Genomic DNA, 25,495 nt, shown 5'->3' on the forward strand with positions numbered 1-25,495 from the left:
TAACACTTCTTCATGACTTGTATCATAACTGCAGTGTTAATCTATCGTTGCAGCATCACTGAAAGTGGACAGACTTCACTTTTAAGCCAAGTGAAAATGAAAAGAGTATATTTAAACATGAATAAGATGGACGGAAGGTGTACAGTTCGGCTGAGATAAAATGGATGGTTATACGCCGGGATTCTGATAAGGAGAGAGAGACCTTACGCAGGTTAAGATGATGCATTCTTGCCTGTATTCTTAGCTGTATTCTTGATATCACCAGACGATTTTATTCAGCATAGGGGAGACTTTTCGATCTGGAGGGGTTGGATATAGGATTCTTTTTATTTAGCAATTACATATAGCATTCAGTACTACTCCTTCTTCCCTGTAGCTTGGCCTAGAATTGCCTTCTCTCCACCTGTAATGCAGAGTCGTGACAATAGATTAACAGTAGAATAAGATGCTAACCATGAAGAAGTGCTGCGGGAAGGATGTAGAGTCATAGCAGTGCCTTTTTTTTTTTTTGCCGCTGAGCTACGTGAAATAAGCAGGGGGGGGGGGAAATCTGAGCCAAGTTAAGATGAAAGGAGTATAGTAAGCTGAATAAAATCGTCTGGCAGCGGTAAAAAATTAAATAAAAAATGATGTCCTTGAGCTGAAGGGGCTAGGCCAGGAGAGACTGAAGATGTAGAGTAAGATAAAGGATGATGGTTCGATCCTGCGGTATAGTCTGTTTATGTCCACCTGGTAAAGATCCCTAACCTCCTTTTCGTCCAGTTGGTGGCCAGGTGGTGTCAGGCTGGAGGATAATTTGGACTAGTAACCAAGGAGACTCACGCCTACTAGATATCCAGGTCTCGTCGAATTTCAAGCATAATTTTGACCAGTAACCAAGGAGACTCACACCTGCTAAAAATCCAGGTCTCGTTGAATTTCAAGCATAATTTTGACTAGTAACCAAGGAGACTCACACCTACTAGATATCCAGGTCTCGTCGAATTTCAAGCATAATTTTGACTGGTAACCAAGGAGACTGACCTACTAGATATCCAGGCCTCGTCGAATTTCAGGCATAATTTTGACTAGTCAGCAAGGAGACCCACACCTGCTACCGTAGATTTCCAGGTCTCGTCGAATTTCAAGCACAGTTTTGACTAGTAACCAAGGAGACTCACACCTACTAGTTATCCAGGACTCGAATTTCAAGCACTACTGATAAGGATAGATAAGGTACACAGATGCAAGTAACGATGGTATGTGTATTGTAGTAAGAAAAGAATGGGGATTATATACAGGAGATTTATAAAGAAGGATTAGGAGATTACGGGCAAATCCTAGTTGAGAAATGAGTTTATATGCTGGAGGAAGACGGATTGAGAAGGATTAGGGGATTACTTATATGCAGGAAGAAGAAGGATCACACACACACACACACACACACACACACACACACACACACACACACACAAACTTTTCGAAGGGGTTAAACTGGGTGAAATTCATAGACCAAAATAATGATGAGTTGAAATTAAGAAAACACAAATAACTCAAAGTCAAATGGCCACTCCTTATGGGATTATGGCGTCTGGCAATAGATAGATAGAAGTTCGTACTGAAGGACTTTATACAGCGAATCTTACACCAGTTAAACATCTGATTTTGCTAATGTGTCTTTCTTTCTCTCTTCCAGGTGATCCAGAAACCCAGGAACGAGAAGGAAGCAGCTAAAAAGAAACAGGAAAAAGAAGGATTTGAAAACAGAAAACGTTTTTTGAATTTTCCCAGAATCGAAGTGGAGCTAAAAATAAAAGAAAAAAAGAAGAACTCTGATTTGTCTCTTTCTGACGACTACAGACTTGAACTAAAAATTATCCTTCGTGAACGTAATTAAGGAAACGTAAGATGAAACAGTGCGAACAACATTAGTCAGGAAACTGTTTGAAAAGGCATGAAAAACGAAAGCTAAGTGTGAAAAATATATATTACTAACTATTTGGAGAGATATTATGAACGAAAGCCAAATAACACAGACAAAGAATATGAAAAGAATCATTTTTTTTTTTTTTATGAAAGGAATTAAGATTAGCGTTCATAACTTAACGAAAAAGCTGAAAGCGGTGAAAGTGACGAATACGATGCGCAACGAAACTAAGCGAAATCAGATGTCCATTAAGTAAAGAAAAGACTATTATCAGTGTAATTTGAGCTTAATTAAAGAAAAAAAAAGTGACAGTGATCGTTGAAGATAATATTAGGACGAGAGATAAGATAATTATTTAAGATAAGATGGAAGACAGATTGCGTAAGAGTGTATCAGTGAGCAGTGAGGAGTTTTATGACTGTGTGGAGGAGGTGGGGGAGAAGGGAGGAAAGGAGGGAAAAAATGGAGGAAAGAGGGGAGAAAATGAGAGACAAAGTAGAGGGAAAATGATGGGAAGTGGAGGGGAGGATGGAGAAATGGGAAGAGAAGGTGGAGAGAAGGATGGAGGAAAAGATGGAGAGAAGGAACTAGAAAGTGGAGGAAAGGAGGGGAAGAAGAAGAAAAGAGGAGGGAAGGAGAGAAAAGGTGGAGAGGAGAGGGAAGGTGGAGGAAAGAGAAAGAAAACTGGAGAGGTGAATGTTAGAGGAGAGAAGGATGGAAAAAGTGGAGGGAAGAATAAAGATGGAGAGAGAGAAGATGGAGGAAAGAAAGAGAAGAAGATCACTGACGAAGAGGAGGAGGTAAAAGAGGGAGAAGAGGAAGGTGTGGGGGAGGAGAAGGAATGGAAAGGTGAAGGGAAGGAGGAAGAGGAGGAGAGAAGTATAGAGGAGGAAGTGGAGAAGAAAGAAGCCGCCGAGGAGGCAAAGAAAGAGAAGAAGAAAAAGAAAAAGAAGAAGAAAAAAGATGAAGAAAGAGAGGTACAGAAAGAGACGAAGGAAAAGGAAGAGGGAGGGAAGAATGAGGAGAAAGGGAAGGAAGAAAAGAGTGAAAAAGATCAAGAAAAGGCTAAGGAGGGAGAGACAGAGGGAGAAAAAATAAAAGAAGGAAAAGAGAAAGGGGAGAAGGAAGAAAGAGAGAAAATAAAGGAACAGAAAAAGGCAGAAAGAAAGAAAGATGAGAGAGATAAGGAAGTAAATAGAGAAGAAAGAGAAAATAAAAAGATAGAGAGAGAGGAGAAAGAGAAAGAAGAAAAAGAAAACAAGGGAACAAAGAAGGAAGAAGAAAAAGATAAAAATGACACAGAAAAAGGGGAGACTGTAAAAGAAATTCCTTTCACTCCAAACACTGCTAACTCTGCTATGGACTCTCCCTACGACTCTGCTGACTCTCCGGCGGCCTCAGAGTCACCCATACACACCTCGACCACTGACCTTCCCCTCACTGACTTTTATCTCGGTGACTCTCCTCAAAGTGCGTCTGATTACCCCACGAACTCTGCTGAAAACTCTCCACTCCCTGATTCTCCTCTCCCTCCTGCATCAAATATTCCTCCAACTGACTATGCAGAAGATTCACCACTCGCTGATTCTCCTACCTTAACCTGTAATACTTCGAGTGATTCTTTCGTTACTTCATCTGGAAACTCTCCCCTCCCCGACTCTCCTTCCCCTACCCCTAATATGGCCGCAACTGATTCCGGAACCGCTGATTCTGCTGACAACTCCGCCTCCAGCACTTCTCCCATCGCCGCCCCAACAGACTCCGCAGACAAGTCGACACCCTGTAATTCGGCATCCTCAAATCTGGCATCCTCTAATTCGGCACCCTCAGATCTGGCATCCTATAATTCGGCACCCTCTGCTTCCACCCCTATCAGTTCCACTCCCTCTGACCCTTCCTTCAAAGCCCCCAAACGCCCCGCCGGCAAGCCCCTGGTCAAAAAATCGTCTGCTTTGAAGTGGTGTGCGGTGACGCGGGAGATGATACAGGCAGGTGAAGTGGAGAGGGAAGGAGACAGGAGAAGCTCAAGCAGTTCCTCCGGCAGTGAGAGGCGCATGTCATCCTCCGCCATGCTGGATGACATTGCACAGGTGAGGCAGGTGATGGGGAGCGTCTGGAAGGAAAGATCATGAGACAGGTGGTGGGGAGCGTCTGGAAGGAGAGAGCAGTGTCCAGACGAAGATGGGTACCGATATTTATGAAGGCATAGTGGTGCTGACTGTCTGTTTGGATGAGTCATGAGGCCTTGGGATGGAGAGAGGTGTGAAAGGTGACACGGTATAATTGATAGGATTGGCCAGGTTGTGTTGATTCAGGAGAGAGAGAGAGAGAATGCGGGTGAATGAGGTTGCTTTCTCCTGATTTCTGCCGACACCTCAATATTAGCGAGTAACAGCGACCTTGTAAACAGGAAAAAAGCACTTTATATTTACTTATTTATTTACTCAGTTGTTTATCTATTTATTTATTTATTTAATCATTATTCCTTACCATCATCGGATTATTAATATATATATATATATTTTTTTTTACCTAAGGGGAACCTCTCGCAGTGAAGGGGGTAGAAACATTTGTGATAAAATTCCAAGTTTCACAACTCCTCGCTACCGAAGTCCTGTCCTAAGCTAAATAAAATAAAATGTCGGTACCAAGAATTTATAGATGAATTTAGATGTAGATATAGATGGATGTGTATATAGATGGATTTTAATATGGTTGCATGTTTGTATGTATGGATGGATGGATGAATGCGTATTTAACTAGAATCATGGATATACGAGTGAAAAAAATATGTTTGCCGCAGAATGAACGCATGAAGGAGGGCGAATGAATGAATTTGTTGGGTATATGAATGCCTTAATGCATGGACTGAAGATCAGATGGATAGTTGGATTAAGTAACATATTATAAACAAATGAATTCTTTAATGAATTGACGATGGGGTGGATAGAGGAACTTATCGATAAACATACGAATATATGAATGAATGAATGGATGGATGAGGCGAAGAAAAATCTGGGCTTGAATTGATGAACTAGTGAAAAAATGAATGAAGCACAGTACTGGGGAATGAATGAGAGGACTTGAAGATGACTAGACACCTGGGGAAAAAAAATGAATGAGGAACTCGAGGATGAAGAATTGGTCAGAGAATTGCGTAAACCATGACCTTACTAATCTGACACCTATGTTTTAACCCCATATGCCCTGTGCCCTGTGTTTGATTCCATGTGCCCTGACCTCATCCCTAACCCCTATGTTTTGATCCCATATGCCTTGACCTCTGTGCCCTGTGCCCTTATCCTTATGCCCTGATCCCTATGCTTTGACCCCATATGCCCTGACCTTGTTTTAACCCTAATGGCCAGACTCTTTTATTCCTTGATCCCTTTGATGTCCTTCCTTGTATCAGATGCGCTTACCTGTGACCTGTCCTCCCGTAGGGCAACCTGGCCAACTGGGACGCGGAGACTTGCGTGGCCCTTCTCAAGATGCCCACCGTCTCCAACTACTCCGGCCTCAAGAAGCTCATGGAAGTGGTCAGTGTTGTGCCGTGTTTTAGAATGACCCCTTGTACTGGCACAGAATGTATAGTGTTTTCATTGCCGCTTTTTAGAATGACTCGTAACACATGCACGCATTTTTCTCACAACCCCCCGATTTTGCTCCAGTTGTATTCCTGGTTCCACGTTTTAGAACAACCTGTAACACTTGCACTCGCCTTTTTAATGTTGTGACACTTAAGGCTATTAAAACAACTTGCATCTTTGTGTTAGCTTGATTACACTTGAACTACTGGTATCACTGGTATTGTCCTATTTAATATCATTGTGCCTTGTTCAAATTATTGTTATTTTAATAGCTTATCCCTTGCCGTTTTATAGAACTACTTACTGTATAATATTGAATTCCCTCCTGTCCTTTTTAATGCTACTTCTTATATACTTCCCTCCATGGGAACGATGCAGCTTTCAAGAGACTGGTCACCACCCACAGGCTCCTCCGATGATTTCTCAGTGAGATTATGTTACTGATATATCTTTGCTGAGTGAAGTTTGGACCCTGGAATAATAGATGTTCAGTGCTGCCTGTGTGTTGTTAGCGTTACTGACTTGCTGGGTTGGGTCTGTGGTTTATTTTTATTTATTTATTTATTTATTTATTTAGCTTTGTTATGTTAGATACCTCAAAGGCCTTTAACAGAGTGTGGTACAGAGCTTTAGCTAATTTCCAAACTTACTCCTTATGGTTTCTATCACTCGTTTTATCTCGTTCTGTCACCTCTAGTTTCCTCTCTGGTTTTTCTGTATCTGGTTGTCGACGGTCAATTTTCTTCAAAAACTATCAGTATTGCTTTTCTTCAGGGTTCTGTCCTCTCACCATTTTTTTTTTTCTCCTATTCATTAACGACCTCTAGAGCCGTACATCTGTCATCGTATATGCTGTTGACTCACCTTTCATTTTTCCACCTGTTTCTCAAAACAACAGTCACCAGCGATCACAGGATGAGGCTTTGGCAGACCTAACTTCTGATTTCCTCTTATTTCTGTCTGGATCAAAAGAAATCTTGTTGCTTTTAATTTCCCCCAATAACTCGCTTCCTCAGTCTTTCATCTTGACATATCTTGCACGTGATTATCCCCTACCCTTCAGCAAGACACTTCAGCCTTTTATCATCTTTAGCTCTCGTGGATGCCTCCTTTTCTCGTGATGTATCTTAGAAAATTACTTCTCTGTCATAAATAAAGGTTAGATGTCCAGTATATTTTGTAATTCCACTCTGTTTCAGTGTAGAGTACAGCTTTCATGTGCATTTGCGTGTGGGGGGTGTCAATACACTACAGTACTTCTAAACAAGTTGGAGTCATTTTTTTTTTTTTTAATCGTCAGTGGGAAAAGCAGCGTTAAGATAAAGTTGATGATGATGTGTATCGGGTCGGGAAGGATAATGCTGATGACGATTTTTTTTTTTCTAATTTCTTACACTTACACCCACCTCTCTGACGCAGGCGGGGAAGGAGTGGCTGGAGGAGTTTCTCGCCCTTGGAGGCCTGGAGGTGCTGCTGGAGGCCCTGGAGCGGCTGAGTGAGAGGGGGAGGTCGATAGCGGATGCCGTGTTGCAGCTGGAGTGTGTTCTGTGCATCAAGGCCGTCATGAACTCACACACAGGCCTCGAGTACATCACTAATAATACCACATACACCAGGAAGCTGGCTAGAAGTATGTGCCTGGTGTTTATGGTGTTATTGGTGTATCATCTTCCTTGTCTTCGTGTTCATGTTCATCTTCTTCTTCTTCTTCTTCTTCTTTTTATTATTATTATTATTATTATTATTATTATTATTATTATTATTCCGTTTCTTCTTCTTCTTCTTCTTATGATAATGATGATTAGTAGTAATAGTAGTAGTAATAGCAGAAGTACTGGTAATACTAGTAAGAATAATGGTAGTAGTAGTAGTAGTAGTAGTAGTAGTAACAGTAGTAGTAGTGGCAGTAATAACAGTATGAGTATTAGTAGTGGTAGGAGGAGTAATAGCAGTAGTAGCAGTTGTAGTAGCAGTAGTAGTAGTAGTGGCAGTAGTTGTAGTACCAAGAGCAGCAGGAGTAATAGTTGTAGAAGTAGTAATGGGGGGAGGAGGAGGGGATAGGTTTTGGTAGTAAAGGAGGGTTAGAAACAAGCTATATTAACTCCTTTACCTGAATAAAATCGTCTGACACTACGAAATCAGTGAAAGAGTTAGTGAGGCCCCGATCCAACCCCCTGAATTTCAAAGAGTCTGCCCTAAACTGAGGAAAACCGTCTGGAGGCAGCAAATATGAAGTAAACGTGACGTCATAGGATTGGTGGGATTAAGAGTTGAGTAAATCCTGAGTCATGGTGGTGAGGGGATTAGCGTGTGTGTGTGTGTGTGTGTGTAATTCACCGGGTCGGTCAGGATCACTTGATGGTCGTGATGGTCAGCTTTTACCCTCCCAGAAGGGAGCTGAGAGCTCATATAGTCCGATCTAAGGGCGAGGCTGTGACCTTCACACATGCACACACCCGTCCCCTTGCTCAAGGGGGACAGTAACCACCCACTTCGTCAGTGAAACTTTTCGCAACCTGAGCGAGGCGCGAACTCCCGTCCACCAGTTGGCAAGCGGGAACGTTACCACTGCACCAGCGTGCGGTGTGTGTGTGTGTGTGTGTGTGTGTGTGTGTGTGTGTGTGTGTGTGAGTTAGGTGCGTTATTAGGGTGTGTTGTTTTAAAGTGTGTTTGTGTGATAGGGTGTGTTAAGGTGTATTGATGGGTAGGACTGTGCTAAGGTGTGTCAGAGAGATAGAGTGCGTTAGGTGTATTGATAGAAAAGGGGTGTGTTAAAATGTGTTAGGGTGATAGGGTGTGTTTGTTAGCTGTATGGATAGGGTGTGTTATTAAGACGTACAAGTATAGAAGGGTGTGTTAAGGTGTGTTAATAGGTGGAGATCCCCTAACATCACTCCCTCAGCGATTTATTCAGCATATTACATCTCAGTATCCTCATATATGCCATTTTAAAACATCAGTAACACAAGAGAAGATTAAAGTGTAATAAACAAAATAAATCACTTAGGAAAAGGTGCTTGGAGGCCTCCCTTGGCACCTACAGTACAGTACCTTCCCTGATGCACTGATAACCCCCTTACTGACAGCTGGAGATAGCCCTGAACCCTACTATCTCTCTTATCACAGCCACTTCACTACAGGACCGCTCTCACAGGTGGCTTGATAACACGTGAGATAAGGGATTGAGATGAAGGGCGATATTTTGGTACGGTTAGGAAGCTCACTAGCACCTCTTGCTTACCGAGTTATTTCCGATTCTGCTCTGGTACTGTATTGTTGTGTTATTCATGCAATTTATGTCGGTATTGAAAAGGCATAATAAACAAGCCAGAGGATATTAATGAGTAGTCTGGAAAATAAATCGCCAAGGAAAAGGTGTTAGGGAGCCCTGACGAGAACACGGGCCAAAGTTATATATATATATATATATATATATATATATATATATATATATATATATATATATATATATATATATATATATATATATATATATTTCCTTCTTACCTCCAGACGATTTTATTCGGCTTAGGATGTACCCATCCTCAAACTGAAAGGGCTAATTTATAAATCTAGGAGGGAGACGATTTTTTCCATTCTTGCTAAACCGTCTGAGGCCTAAGAGGTTAATGCTCTAAATCCCTGTGACGTCCCCGTTTAGTTTATTCTTGCTGATGCCAGACGGTTTTATTCAACTTTGGAAAGGCGTCTCGTACTGAAAGACGTCTATGAATGCTGCCTCTCACCCCTCCAGTTCGAAAAGTCTGTCAGAAAAAAATCGTCAGGAAACAGCAAGAAGAAAATGAAAAAGATATCTCTGGGTTCAACGGATTCTAAGTAACTGTTTTAATATATACTGCCGAAATGGACTTGGAGAACCACGGTAAAAGGAATGGCAACCCCAAAATGGAGTAGAAGGAAAAGGCAGACAGAGAATAAAGTAGATAGACAAACAACAGATAGGTCAAAGCTGGGAAGGATTGAGTACAAAAAGGAGTACAAAGGAAAACGAACAGTAACAGACCTACTGATTCTTTGAGGATGTTACAGGATACGTAATGACTAAAACGTCGAAAACTGGACTAGGAAAGTGGGAAGATGTGGGAGCATTTGTCTCTCAGCAAACCCTCTCAAACTGATGGTGGTGATGTTAAGCCTAATAATAGCCTAGACTGTCTCTTGTCTAAGCATTTGTATTATTGTTTAATTATTCAGATCACGAGAAGTTTAGCATTAACGTCAGTTTTACGAGAAAGCACAACAAACCGGTCTGGCCCAATATACACAACAGCTTCGGTGTCTCTCTCGCTGCTCTTCCTTACCAGTTTATCTCTGCTTTTGGCACTTAATTACACCCTTGTAGGTCATTCATGCAATCTGCGTCGATGCTAATAATATATATAAAAACTTTCCGGACATTTATAAGCCTTAAAATAAGAAATAAGTTACAATGAAAGCCTAAATTTACGAGAATGTGGGTGGTGGTGGTGTGGGCGGGTGCAGTGAGGGTAGTGACATCAGCCGCCACTAGGGGTCCAACACACCGGCTGATCTACACATATATGGAAAAGAAAATGCATAAGTATTTAATCCCATCGCTGTTTGAAGTTGCCTCTAAGCTAAATTCAAACTATGGTAAATTCAGTCGTCTCTCGGTAGCAAGAATAATACGGCATCCAATCTCTCTCTCTCTCTCTCTCTCTCTCTCTCTCTCTCTCTCACACACACACACACACACACACTAAATAGTCTGGTCGTACTGTGAATGGAATAAAAAAAAAAAAGGTAATGACAGTGAAGGGGTGGAACTTAGTATCCGGGAGATGGAATGAGAGGACGGGGTAACCAGAACCAGAGGCAGTCAAGGGTCAGGGGTCAATTGGATCAGCATGTGTCAAGGCCTGAGAGCAAAAAACGAGGTCAGGGAGGGGGGTCATTATCCTGATGATGGTGGTAGTGATGATGATGATGATGAAGAGGAGGAGGATAAGGATGAATTTAGAACAGTGACCAGCGTTTTAGAGCACATACAATTTACTATTTTCATGATATTAGTGACAGAGAGAGAGACAGACGATGCTTCTAACCCGTGGCCTGGTGGTGGGTGGTTGGGTGGGGTGGGGAGTGGGGGCTGGGGGGATTAAAATTACTTCCTGTTATTGTAAGTTCATTTTGACGATTGATACTTTGACTCTTATCTGGGGGTCGTCTCTCTCTCTCTCTCTCTCTCTGTCTCTGTCTCTGTCTCTGTCTCTGTCTCTCTCTCTGTATATTATTAACATTTGTGTATATATATCTGTGTATATCTACCTATCTCTCTATCTGTATTAATGTTATTTATCCTGCACTGTACATGCTATTTGTAATTTTTTTTCTATCATAATTAATAGACCTTTTGACGGTGAGCTGAGGCATATCCCCGGGTGGATGTAATAATCTGGGGCTGTTCAAAGTATAATGTTTACAGCAGGTGTGGCAATATAAGTGGAAGCTTCAATTTATTTTCAGAAACTGCATCATATAAGACGTGCCCTTGATAAAGAGAACTTATTACTGTCTATCCACACTCACCACACCCCGCCCCAATCTAGCCCCCATCTCCCCGCCCCGTCCCATCGTAGCCCCACTACCCTCCCCCGCTCCAGCCTAGCCCTCACCACCCCGCCCTTGCCGTACCTTTTCGCCCGTGTGGGAGGAACTGACTGCCGTAGGTCATATTCTAGAGCAGGGGTTCTTAACCTAGGGTCCATGGACCCCCAAGGGGTCCATGGATGGAATATAGGGGTCCGTGAAGGTCAGAATAATTGAGAACAATTTAGCGAGATTGCGTGATGCCGTTTGGCATCATTAACTTAAAACAAACAAACAAACAAACAAATTCGAAGTCTTGAAGAATTCTGGTGTTCGTTGACACAAGCCTACCCTCGTCTGGCAAAGCGAGGTATGAGTGCTCTGATTCCGTTTGCAACTACATACCTTTGTGAGTCAGGGTTTTCAGCGCTTGTTTCTATCAAAATGAAAAGTTGAAATCAACTGGATGTCAACGATGACATGCGTGTTGCCTTGTCAAAGACCACTCCACAATTTCGTCTTATTCAAGCCAAACAGCAACAACAACCCTCTCACTGAAATGAACTTTTGAGCAGACTTAAAGTTTTGTTTTGTTTGATTTGCTCAAGTTGGATGTATTTCATTTTTTCGAGTGGTCCTTAGTTTTTGCATGAAAAAGAGTGAGAAACATAATTCTTTGTGAAGATTGTTTTATACTTTGTGATACACTGCGTGAGGTACTTTTCAGTAAAATAATGTATATTCATTGCATGCAAAATGCTGCGTTTGTGTTTATGTGCATTTTTGTAGGGAAGGGGTTCATAGCGTTCACCAGATTCTCGAAGGGGTCCGTGACTCAAAAAAGGTTAAGAACCACTGTTCTAGAGACAAGGCAGGAACTTGGCAAATAATTAGTTGAGTGCAATAATGACTTTTGAGTAGATAAGGAATATAGTAATCTAAATTTTATCCTTGTTCCATGCACTGATATGAACCACCGTTACAGGCCTGGGTTCCAATAACATGCTGGTGAAGAAGCAGGTGTTTGAGCTGCTGTCTGCCCTCTGTGTGTACTCCCAGCGAGGCCACACACTCGCCCTGGACGCCCTCAACTATTACAAGGTGAGCAAATGTGGCCAAAGGTACAGATAATATTACTCTTCTAAATATTGCTCTACGTTTTCTGTTATTACTCTTCTAAATATTACTCTGTGTTTTGTGTAATATTTCTCTTCTAAAAAGCTGTATATTTTGTCTATTAATACTCTCCTAAATATTGCCTTCAACTCTCTCCGATATTACAAAGACTGATAATGATAAAATGAAGTCTGCTAAATACGTTCTGTGTGTGATTAAACTGTGTTATTGCTACAGTGGATAGGAATGGGTGTATGTGGTGATGTAAGGGTGTAGGGTGTATCTGGTGGTGTAAGGGTGTTGAGAATGGGTGTATCTGGTGGTGTAAGGGGGTTAGGAATGTGTGTGTGTGTGTGTGTGTGTGTGTGTGTGTGTGTGTGTGTGTGTGTGTGTGTGTGTGAGAGAGAGAGAGAGAGAGAGAGAGAGAGAGAGAAATGTGAAAAGGAACGAAATATAAATGCAGCGAAACAAAGGAAGGAAAGAAGGATGGATGGATGGACAGTAGGCTAAGAGGAAGGAAACAGAAGAAAGGAGGGAAAGAAGGAAGGAAGGAAAAAGGAGGATAGAAATGGAAGAATAAAGGAGGGTAGGAAAGAAGGAAGGAAGAAAACTGAGGAATGAAAAGAAGGCAACAAAACGGGAGAGGCAAAGGAAGGGAAGGAAGAGAAGGAAGGAAGGAAGGAAAAACGAAAAGAGGAGGAGAGAAGAGAAAAAATACTAAATAACTAACGTATATCTAGGTCAGCAATAACCGACCTTGTGGCATCGTGTCATTAAGGTCATTTGGTTATTGCAGTGATTGCGTGTGCCTTTTTACTGTTTCCTCCATTTACTGATTTTTATCCTTTCCTTCCCTCCCTCCTTCCCTCCCCTTCTCTCCCTCCATATTTTCCTTTCCCTCCTGTCTTTTCTCCCCTCTCTTTCTCTGCCTCCCTTCCCTCCTACTAATCTCTCCCCTCCCTTCCTACCTTCTTTTCTATCCCTTCCCTTCCCTTCCTGTCCCTCTTTTGATTATTCTCCATCCTATCCCTCTCTCCCTCCCTCTCTTTCTGCCTCCCCTCTTCCTACCATCCCACCCTTTCCTCTTTCCTTCCCCTCCCTCCTTATCTCCCCTTCTTCCTCCTCTCCCTCTCCTCCTCCCTCCCCTCCCTCTCCTCCTCCCTCCCCTCCCTCTCCTCCTGCCCCCTCCCTCTCCTCTGAAGGTTAAACTCATGAATATAAAACAAACGAACAATTATAAAACAAGGAAGAAAATTATTGATAAAAAAAAAAAAATGAGCGTGAAATGTAATCAGTGTTAAATAAAATCATGTAGTGTTAGTCTTAATTTCCGAAGTGGGACGCCTTCATGTGGTGGCATTGATCTGGCCGGGTGACTCCACTGCCTGGTTATACACACGTCCCTCAGCTCTCTCCCCATCCCCCGAAAGGAGAATGGTGGACTGCGGGAGAAGGGGAACTTTAGCCTGCAGTCCAATGAGTTCACGTTTCAAATGACCCCGTGAATATAACATCGGCAACAACAATACTACTGCTACTACTACTACTACTACTACTACTGCTACTACTACTACAACCTCTACTGCTACTATTACTACTACTACTGATTCTTTTGTAGCTGCAAAAGGGCCAGTGGATTAACCTCAGCTGAACAAAATTGCCTGTCATCCACATCTCCATTTACCTGTGCCACTCCGACATCTTTCCTCCACCTCTTCCACTCCCTTCCCTCCACCCCCTCCACTATCTTCCCTCCACAACCCCCTTTCCACCACCTCCAGCCCATTCATTTCCATCCACTTCTCTCTCTCTCTCTCTCTCTCTCTCTCTCTCTCTCTCTCTCTCTGTCATCTCCACTTCCTTTTCCTTTCTCTTCTTGTCCCCACTTACCAATTATTTCCCTACGTCGACCTCTCCTTCAACTTTCCTCCACCTCATTCCACTTTCCTCCCTCCCTCACTTCCACTGCGCCTTGACCTTCATTGCCCTCTCTTTCACTTGCCCAACACCTTCCTCCCCTTGCCCTCCTCCTCCCCCTTGTATCCCTTCCCCTCCCCTCTCACGTCGCCTTCCCTCACTCTTTTTTCTTTTATTTTCCTAATCTCCACTTCCTCCACTTTTTAAAAATTTTGTGATGTCTCTTCCACACACACATCCATTTTTGATTTTCAGAAATTTGCCCCGATAGATGATCAGAGTACATGCCAGTTGTCCTTGTTCTTATTTCATGTCATTTTATGCGTATTTTATTCTTATTCATATTCTTATATTCATATTCATATTCATATTCATATTATTATTATTATTATTATTATTATGTTTCCAGTGATGATGAAAAAGTCAAGATGATGATGATGGTGGGGGTGATGGTGCTTTTGTATAATTTTTAGTGGATGATATTACTTTGTTTAATTTCATTGGTCTATATTTTGATGTTCCCTCTGTAGTATATTTTTCTAACCCTCTCCACCACACCCCACAGACGTTCAAACGGAAGCGGTACCGACTGAGCGTGGTGGTGGAGGAGGTGGAGGCGGCGGAGGTGGTGGAGTATCAGTGTACCATCGTGGCCTTCATCAATTGCCTCGTCCTGAAGGCACCCTCAGCGGCCACCAGAACGGCACTGAGGCACGAGTTTATTGGTGAGTGTCATGAAGAGTTTACTGACGGTGTGCGTGTGTGTGTGTGTGTGTGTGTGTGTAAATAGACAGATAGATAGGTAGACGGACACAGATAGATAGACGGACAGACAAACAGACAGACACACACAGAAGAGGACGAATTGATAGTCAGACACACAAATAAATGGACAGACATACAGACACAGATAGATAGATAGACAGACACACACACAGATAGACAGGTAGATAGATAGTCAAACGCCCAATCCCAGAGTTCATGCATCCCTGTACCCTTAATAATAACTGTACCAATCCACTTATTAAAATTCCTTGACTACTATCTACCTTGGTCCATATGATGTCTACTGCAGGACCGGGCCAGCTCATTGAAGGGAGAGTGGTAATAATGCTGGAGAAGTACGAATGAAGGCGTGTGTAGTGAGAGTGGTGGATGTGAAAAAAAAATAAAATAAAACAAGTACTGAATTGTCTGTGTTTGTGTGTGCCAGTCTGTGTATACGAGGTAGGCGCAGAAAATGAGGTGAACACACTGCCAATGGGTATACTCTTGATTAACTTACTACTACTACTACTACTACTACTTCTACTGCTACTACTACTGTGGAGGGTTTTTACGTCTCTCAAACACACCCAACAACCCAGTCACCACAAAATACCACCAATCCCTTCCGCCAGGCTATGAGGGAGGATGGCTGACATGAACGTCGGTACAAAGGAGCATCTACTGACCTACCTTTGATGGGCCCTTGCAGTACGACGACATAGTTTTAATTCATTCTTTTTACTACCAGACGATTTTATCCAGCTGAAGGAAGAGAGAGTGAAGGACGTAATGGAGACAGTATCTAACCCTTGCACTTCGAACAGAAATATTTACCTAACTGTAGTTATTAAGACACAGTACCTTAAAAAATTAACAGTGTACGGTGAGGTGACACAGTACTATAGTTCGTTTACCTTAACTTGGCTCAGGATTTCGTCTCTTTGCAGCTTATTTCAGAGATCAGTGGCAGAATAGAACTATGCTACGGTTCTGCGTCCTTTTCATTGTATTTCATCGTGACTGGTAACATAGTCTAGTAATAATTTTGCTGTTGCATCTCAGTACTGACGATGGAGAAGGTTGCAGTTTTGGGCCAAGTTAAAGTGAAAAGAGTATAGTGTGAACAGGACATTCCTTCACCACTATGACTTTTTTTTCTTTTTTCTTTTATTGCTGCTGCCGATCGATTTTGATTAGCTGAGAAGAAGCTTTTCAAAATGGAGGAGTTATCTATAGTTTTCAATAATCCATTCACTACGAGTACCAAAGCTAAATATCTATAGCAGTATCAAGAATAATATACAAAAAAGACATCAGATGGAATGGTTATGTAACTAAATAAGACGTCCTAACGCTGAAGGCGCTCAGTGGATCAGGTACAGCTGGATGTGATGGATCAGAGGTGGAATACAATAGGTTATTAGTTGATAGGTAACGCTATTATCTTGCAACACAATTCATAGGTCTACAATATATCCTGAAGTTTGGTTCTTTCCGCCTGTAGCAAGGACCTCAGTAATGGCCTACAGTGGCCTTCATTTGTAATGAGTTGCAGGATGATGATGACGATGATGATGATGATGATGGTGATGATGATGATGATATTACAATACTGTTGTGAATATTGCATGGGCAGTCAGCCCTAACACTGCACACGACGGTCATAAAAGTAAGCTCAGAATACATACCTAAAGCCGTCAAATGATTATACAAAACAGTAGCCTTGGGCAGGGATCGACAGCTTTCGCCTGTTTCCAGTGATTTGTGCGCCAGTTTGCGGTCCCAGCTCTTGCTTTAAATACCTTAGTGATAAAACTGGTAAATAAGCAAATGACTGAAGCTAGGATATACTGAAACAAATTAATGGTTCATAAAATAATGAAAAAATCATTGTGAAACCCAGTTTAGGTAATTGTACTGATAGTGACTACGTGTAGGCTATTTAGAAACTAAAGGTAACCATTCGTAAAACTGATGTTTCGAAATGTTCCTTGTAGTAACACATGCTTATGAAGGACACAGGTACCTATATGCGATAAGCTGATGAAGATTCATTTTAACCTTTTCAGTCCAGTGACATACTGATACTGCTAGCGCTAAAAAGGAGCCTACACGTGGTGGCACTGTGCACCCTGGGTGGTGTAGCTGCACTGTCCATGTGGCAGCCAAAACTCGCATTTTCTTGCAAATCGCCATGGGAAGGACCTTGATCCGAGCCTGGTGGGGCGCTGTCTGCCACAAAGGGGCACCTGATCCCTGCACTGTCCACGCACCGTAGTGTGCTGTACATGTAAGACGGATACAGAGGCACTAGCTAACCTGTGGTCGACAGGTCTGCTCAGCCAGGCGGTCCGGGGTTATGCAGCAAGAACAACAACTCCTGATTATTAATTTCTGGCTTATCCTCTCAGGCCTGGACTACTTACGAATCCTGGATGAGTTAAAGAAGAAGGAGGACGAGCAGCTGAACCTTCAGGTGTCAGTGTTCGAGGCTCAGGAGGAGGAGGACCAGGGGGAGGGACAGCTGGAAGCACTTAACCACTACGAAGTCTTCAGTGCATTGTTTGAAAAGGTAAAACACACACACACACACACACACACACACACAAGGTATTACACGCAGGCGCACACAGAAGGTAGAAAACACATATATAAAGGTATTACACACACACACACACACACACACACACACACATACACACACACACACACACCGCTCGCTGGTGCAGTGGTAACGTTCCCGCTTGCCAACTGGTGGACGGGAGTTCGCGCCTCGCTCAGGTTGCGAAAAGTTTCACTGACGAAGTGGGTGGTTACTGTCCCCCTTGAGCAAGGGGACGGGTGTGTGCGTGTGTGAAGGTCACAGCCTTGCCCTTAGATCGGACTATATGAGCTCTCAGCTCCCTTCCGGGAGGGTAAAAGCTGACGATCACGACCATCAAGTGATCCTGACCGACCCGGTGAATTACACACACACACACACACACACACACACACACACACACACACACACACACACACACACACACAGTCCTTTGTATCGTCCCTGAACAAGCGTCGCACCTTTTTACATACATGCCTTCAGAAATTAAAATAAAACTGAAAAAGTAAACTAATAAAAAAAAGCCTAGCACAGGAGGTCAAAATACTATCTAGCATTATTCTTTAGGTTTCATGGTACAGCATAATTATCTAGGCAAACACGAGATGATTTTGTTCCGAGAGAAATGTTAGTAGTCAGAAGATTAAACGCTGGAATAACGTAACTAAATACACTCAGATCAGAAGGTTTTATTTAGCACTGTATTCTGTTTGTTTTCATCAGCTTGGTTTTATAGCTTAATGTAATCGGATCAGAAGGTGGAGCTGATTAGTAACCAAGGAGACTCAGTCCTACCTCATAACTAAAGCTTATTGAATTTCCTGCACCCGTAACTTAGTACTGAAGTTGTTAAAGTTGTCCAGTTCCATCAGATGAGAAAATATTAACTGTAGCTGATATGGACGAATTCAATCCTATTCCTTCTTATCTCAGTCTTAATCATTTTTATCTCAATCCCAGTCCTTTTTAACTCAATCCCAGGCCTTCTTAACTCATTCCTAATGCTTTTTAACGCAATCGTAATCCATTTTAACTCAATCCTAATCCTTCCTAACTCAATCCCAGTCCTCGCCCTTATTAACCCCTTCAGTTCGGTGAGGTGTTTTGATTATATGTTCTTCTTATCTGCAGTTGATTTTCGTCGAGTTTTGGGAGACCCTTTTTTTTTTAATTGTTTATTTATTTGAACAGGTAAACGAGGCCTACATCTAACATCGCCAGGCCTACATTTAACATCCCTAGGCCTACATCTAACATCCCCAGGTCGAAAATTACGTCTAAAGCTGAATGAAACTTTTTGGAAATAGTAAGGATAAAGTGAAAATGTGTCAGCGGATTGAAGGGGTTAGTAACTAGAAATATACGTGTTGCAGGTGCGGGACACTCCTCATGCACTGCAATTGCTGGCACTGCTGCACAACCTGTCACAACTCAACCCGGAGGACACTAACAGGTACGATCGTCGTTCTGTACGGCGGGTTACATGTAGGGTCAGCTTACTGTATCATAGGTCATGGATAAGGGTATCTTTCTATACGGTAAGTCACAAGAGAGGGGACTGCCTTTCTACATGACAGGTCACCAGTAGGGTCATCATACTATACAACAGGTCACTGGTAGAGCTGTCTTTCTGTATGGCATGTCACAGGTTGGGTCGTTATCTTTTTTATATGACCGGTCACATGGTTATATTTATTTTTTTTTTTACATAGCAGGTCACAAGTGGGGTCATTGTACACAACAGGTCATAAGGGATTGGTGCATCATTCTTCACGACAAGTTACAAGTATAGACGTCTTTCTACACAACAGATCACAAGCAGTGTTATCATTCTACACGACGTCATTAGTATGGTTATCATATTATCCGATAGGTCGCAAGCAATCATCTTTCTGCATGACAGGTTACTTGGGCATCACAAGGCAGGACACATAGAATAAGGGCATCTTGCTACAGGACAGGTTACAAGTTGGGTTATCATACTGCAGGACAGGTCACAAGTTTGGTTATCATACTACACGACGGGTCACAATTAAGGATATCTTTCTACGCGACAAGTCACATGGGGTTGGGTCACTTTCTACAAAACATGCCACACTTGTAAACAAACTCTCTCTCTCTCTCTCTCTCTCTCTCTCTCTCTCTCTCTCTCTCTCTCTCTCTCTCTCTCTCCTTTTAAGGTGAGAACATCCACCATCCACTTACTTGATGTAATACTGCCATCATGTGCCTCTACACAGAATGACAAGACAAATGGTTTCTTGTAGCCCAGGAAACCATTTACTGTGATGAACCCCTGGTGGTCTAGTGGGGTAAGGCACTCCAACTCCAGCACACAAAACAACTAATTAATATTGATCTGATTTGACCCAGACTTGGTGGAAGAGCTGAAGGTCAAGCAAGGAGGTGATTTTTTTTTTTTTTTTTTTTTAGAATTATAGATCGAAAGTCACGGTCACATAATAAAATTAATGATAAATAATAATAAAGTTAAGTAAATAAAGTTAACATCCGATTTTGGCCAACCTTGGTAGAATGGCTCAAGGTATTGCAAGGATGAAGGAGTGTGATTTTGATAACAACCAATCAAAGTTCAAGGTCATACGGTAAGGTCAAAGGTGAGGTCACGAGGCACAGTCAGCTTAAATGGTTTTGTACTTGGCGGGAAGGTTATGGATCAGGCAAGAATGAAGAAACAGTCACTCAAAGGTCAAAGCCACAGGGCAAAGTTTAGTCAAGTGTTGTAGGGCACGGTTGTTGTATTCGCTGTAGTAGTAGTAGTAGTAGTAGCCGTAGCGGTAGTAGTAATGTCATCATCATCAACAACATTATTTATATCGTGATCTTTACTCATGTCAGTGTTAAATGGAGAAAGGAAGAGAGAGAGAGAGAGAGAGGAAGGGAGTGGGAGGTGGGAAGGGAGTGAAGGAGGGGGAGGGAGAAAATGAGAGTTAATGGAGAGAGGGAAGGAAATGAGGTAGGGAGGGCGTGGCGAGGAAAAGGGGATGGAGGGAATGGGTGGATTGTGGAATGAAGGAGGGGGCCCGTATGGGAGGGAGGGAGGGAGGGACAGGGAGTGTGTGTCAGAGAGAGAGGGAGGGAAGGAGGAAAAGGGAAGTAATGGGGAGAGGAAGAAACTGTGAGGTACGGGAAGGGGCGAGAGTGTGAGTAAGGGAGGGAGGGGGTGAAGGAAGGGAGATGAGGTGGGGAGAAAGGGTGAGGGTGGGGTGGGGGAGGGAGAGAGTCGGGGGAGGAGGGTAATAAGGTGAGAGAGAGAGCGAGAGAGAGAGAGGTGGAGAAAATGAGAGCAAAAGGGTAAAGGTAGGAAGAACACCTGTAAAGAAAACGGTCATCAAAACACACATCAAATACAAACTTCATAACCTAACAAAACATTAAATACACCTTAAATAAGCCTCAGCGTATTCATTATCATTTATTTATCTCATCTCAGGACCGGATAAATAAACCACGAGATAAAGGGGTAAATAATTTGTGAGTAAAATCAGGTTGCGCGTGACGCCATCTACCAACTGAGGAAGGTGAGGGTAGTCATTAATCCAGCCACCATCTCTCTCGTTCACATCCGCCATTCCGATACTCGCTATTCACTTGCATTTTCCTACGTTCCAAATCACGACGGTCCTTCACGCAGCCGAAAAAGTCTTCAGATAGCATTATAAGTGTAGAATAAAAGTGTTAAGTGTGGTATGTTAATGTAAAAACTCGGCAAGGTTCATTTGAATTTGTGGTTAGTCATTCCTACTCGTGATCTGTACTTTTTGCACATCAAGACAGTCTTTTAAACACCCTGAAAAGTATGCAGATATCGTTATAAGTGTGAGCCATAGTCATTCAAACACTCAGAAAAGTATGTAGATGCCATTACAAGTGTGAAGAAAAAATGATGCCGCATTAAAACTGAAAACTAACAGGATCAGTTGAATATACCTAACCTTGCTGTGTACTTCTTAAAAAACCGAGATCTTTCGGGAACTGGGAAGAACACAGATACCATTAAAAGTGTGACTAAAGCGTGAAGAAAAATGCAGATACCATTATAAGTGTGACTCTAAAGTGTAAAAATATACAGATACTATTATAAGTGTGGCTCTAAAGTGTTAAGTGCTATATGAAAAGAAAAGGCGCTCTAAAGAAGTCGTTTGAATTTTGGTTCCTCCTTCCTGCACTTCTTCTTCTTCCCCCCAAAGTTCGGCAGGCTTTCAGGTAGCTACTGCAAGTGATTGAATGTTGAAAAGGAGTGTAGAATGTTGTAATAGAGTGAATGAGGGATGTTAATGGCCGTGTGGGAACTAGTGACTTGAAAAGGTTAATCTGAATTCGGATTGGTTGAAGGTGAATGTGGTGAAAGTACTCAAGTCTCGCAAGATTTTTTTTTTTTTTTTTTTTAATTCACCAAGTTAGGATTGCCTCTATGTCGTAACTAACGTCGTCTGTGCGAGAGGAATAAGGAGAAGTGCATCATTTTCCCGTGTCCTGTTTTTCCAGCTTCAAAAAAGGTCTTAGTTATGGGAGGGAAATTATCTTAAGTTGTTTTGTGAATAATTATCTGCTCTGGAGTATCCCTAGTGTGAAGTATATGTGTGTGGAAGTGTGTCAAATGTGTGCATGAGAAGAATATGCTACAATCCAATAACCTCGTCACATCTCTAGTTAAAAATACAGCCACTGACGAATTTCAGTGAGGTCTTATCTTGGATGCGATAGTAAAGCCGAGACTGTGAGGAAGTATGCAGTTATAGCATCAACACTACTTGATATCGAAACAGCAGCCTACTTCATTGTGCAATTACAAGCATATATATGATCAATTTCACAATGAGGACATCTTTATTGCCTCCGCCAAAGTAAGTGTAGGAGGTTATGTATTCACCATTGTCTGTCTGTTAGTTTGTAATCTTTAAAAAAGTAGCCTTCGGATTTCAATGAAATGTGGCGGATTGGTGGGCAGTGGGTAAAGGAAGAGTTTACTACATTTTGAGGTGGTTCTTTACCTGGATGCAGAAAATCATACAATTTTTTGGCGTAGGCGGACGTATGCACTCCCTAGAGGCCTAAAGAATGTTTAACAGAGGAGGACAAAACCGTCGACTTAATTGCCTATGTGAGACATTAAAAATTTTCGTCTGATTAGGTTTTGAGGTGATCCAAATCCGGATGCTGGCATAAATAATAAATTTTATGGGCATTGGCGGAGGTTTGTGCCCTCTGAGTGCTTTCCACTTCTGTTTCTATTACAGACGATTTTATTCAGCCCTGGTGCGCTTAAGTAGGGATGAGGTCAGTGAAAACCTCAACTCAACATCATTATTTCGAAAAGTCTAGATGAATAAAATTGCCAGGAGGTAGCAAGAATAAATAAAAATTACGTTCATGGGTTGAAGCTATTAAAACCAAAATCAGGCTAAAATTTAAGAGACTGCATATTGAAATAAGAAAAAAAAAATGACTTTTTTTTTTTTCTTTTTACATGAAAACTGCTGGCCTCATCAACAGTGAAATTTTAACTTTTAACCCGTCTGCATCTTCGTGAGATAGATATAAACCGGTTGTAACTTCAAAATCGTTTAATCTAGTGCGAAAATGTGACATACTACACAAGCCACGGCAGAAAGTTGATGGATGCAGCCAGATTCCTTCCTGCATACACACGAGCCTTGTCCACCACTCCCTGATTTCAAAATAGCGGGTGACACAACAGCTTGGCAGGGTGACCACACAACACCCGTTTGTTAAATACCATTGCAAATACAAAAACGCCTATAATGATTTTGTTTCCAGGTGTAATGTTTATTTTATTTTTATTTATTTGTTTATTTTATTGGAGAAAGGAGTGAGAAGAAAAGAATGAAATGTCAGAAGCGACAGTCGGAACAAGTGTCTAGTTTAGTAAAGGGAAAGGACGGGGGACTGATTTTTTTTTTTTTTCATTGTTAGGAATTATTAAAAGGCAAAATAATAATACTATGAAGTAAATATTTCCCTGGACGTGTGTGAGGAGTGTAGAGAAAATTTGGTGGAAATTACTGATGTGACAAATGAAACCAGTGTCTGCAGGAAAGTTTGTGTGTGTGTGTGTGTGTGTGTGTGTGTGTGTGTGTGAAAGACAATGTTACTCTTCGTATGTAAATACAACAGATGTGAGTTCCTTTTTATAGAACTGACGTGCAGTGTGTGTGTGTGTGTGTGTGTGTGTGTGTGTGTGTGTGTGTGTAAAAGACAATATTACTATTCGTATGTAAATAGTACAGCTGAACCATTTCCTATTTATAGAAATGACGTACTGTGTGTGTGTGTGTGTGTGTGTGTGTGTGTGTGTGTGTGTGTGTCGGTATAACTACTTAGTCGAGCAAGATGGTGAATCATACCTCTGCTCGCAAGTGTGTGTGTGTACGTAAGTGTGTGTGAGTGGAGGTATATGCACAAGTGTTTGTGTGTAAGTAACTGTGTGCGCGACTGTGGAGTTAGTGAGGTCTTAACCCAGGTGTGACTCGCACTGGCGCTTATTAAACTTACGAAATAGCTAAACAATACTTGAAATAACCGAGAATACGCACAAAAATATATAAAGAAAAGTATACCAGCGATAAAGTACTCTATCGTATTTAGAAACAAGACTCATTAGTGAAATCTATAAGGAAAAAAGCTGCATCATACAAATATTTAAACAGTTGTGCCGGTCAAATGCAGATTTAACTTGTTTTTAATTGTACTAGAACACGAACGCTTGGACACAGAGGCGAGGATATTCGTAACTTCAAGACGTAAATTCCTGCACGAATGATAAAGACATGGGAATGGAATATAAAGCAGTAAAGTGGAAGGAAATATAAGTGGACAAAAAGAAATGATGAAGGTGAACACTCGTAAAGCCAAGTGAGAGAATACGGTACTGATGTCTGGCCGAAACCTCCATGAGTCGTACCACCCTGCAGAAGATACGGTACGGAATATGAGTTATGGTACAGTATATGGGTAATATGGTTAATATTGTAAGGCAGTAGTTGTAGTTGCAGTTGTTGTTGCCCCAGGATCATTTGAAACGTGAACCTAGTGGACTGCAGGCTTCACCATTATCCTTTCGAGGGACAGGGAATTATTCGAGGGACGTTTGTATAGCCAGACAGGTGAGCCGCCCAGTTATGACGGTGCCACCACGTGAAGGCGTCCCTCTCCAGCGTCATATTGTACTGCGTCGTGCCAAAGTGTGATGGTGTGTGTTGGTGATACTTGTGTTGATGGTGATAGCGTGATGGTGACTGTGACGGTAATAACGGTGCGTGATGGTGATAGCAGTGTGTGGTGATGATAAACTCCTGTTCGAAAAGGTAGGTAATGAGAGAGAGAGAGAGAGAGAGAGAGAGAGAGAGAGAGAGAGAGAGAGAGAGTAGAATGTTGAAGGAAGATGTTGGAAGGAGGTCAGATAAGGGAAGAAGGGAGAAAGGGAGCGAAGGTAAGCAGAGTAGGGAGGTGGTGGTGGTGTTGATGTTATTACTATTGTTGTAACCCGACCGAGCAGACCCATCGACCGTTAGCAAGCAGCCGCCTTCGTGTGGCAAACAAGGCCTCGCTAGGGTTGAAACAGTGTCCTTCCACACGGCGATATGCAGGGGAAAAAGGAGTTGTAGTTTCAGTTCGAACTTTCACAACTTGGTAAATGTGATTGAGTTCCCCGCCTGCCAGTGTTGTGTAAGGCCAAGGTAGTATCTCCTGGGGCGATAGTAACCATCCACTTACTACCTTCTGACGGGCTGACGGGTGCTTCACTTGATCCAGGGGTGACCAGGGACTATGCAGGGCAGGGGCGTCCATCTTCCCTGAGCCAGACACACGCTCCTAATGGTAGGGAGTATAATTTCGAAGCTTGGAGGGTGAATGGAAGCAGAGAATGGATGATTTTCGTAGGGTATTGTGGTTGCAGTTCTTCCTTTTGTGTGTGTGTAATTCACCGGGTCGGTCAGGATCACCTGATGGTCGTGATCGTCAGCTTTTACCCTCCCGGAA

General features: G+C 42.3%; 1 protein-coding gene across 1 annotated transcript in view; it reads left to right on the forward strand.

Moving 5' to 3' along the window:
• The first annotated feature begins 3,718 nt into the window (after window positions 1–3,718).
• LOC145407032 (inverted formin-2-like) overlaps window positions 3,719–25,495 on the forward strand; it is a 32,723-nt gene continuing 10,946 nt past the window's right edge. Inside the window, exons 1-7 of the mRNA XM_080278052.1 lie at window positions 3,719–3,996; window positions 5,350–5,445; window positions 6,916–7,126; window positions 12,053–12,168; window positions 14,666–14,825; window positions 17,280–17,440; window positions 18,844–18,923. Coding sequence (XP_080134178.1) covers window positions 3,886–3,996; window positions 5,350–5,445; window positions 6,916–7,126; window positions 12,053–12,168; window positions 14,666–14,825; window positions 17,280–17,440; window positions 18,844–18,923 — 935 coding nt within the window. The 5' untranslated portion in view covers window positions 3,719–3,885. The remainder of the gene's footprint in view (window positions 3,997–5,349; window positions 5,446–6,915; window positions 7,127–12,052; window positions 12,169–14,665; window positions 14,826–17,279; window positions 17,441–18,843; window positions 18,924–25,495) is intronic.

This window comes from Coenobita brevimanus, chromosome 72 (assembly GCF_032717465.1).
Source record: "Coenobita brevimanus isolate Jiangsu-jjx chromosome 72, ASM3271746v2, whole genome shotgun sequence".
Lineage (NCBI taxonomy): Eukaryota > Metazoa > Arthropoda > Malacostraca > Decapoda > Coenobitidae > Coenobita > Coenobita brevimanus.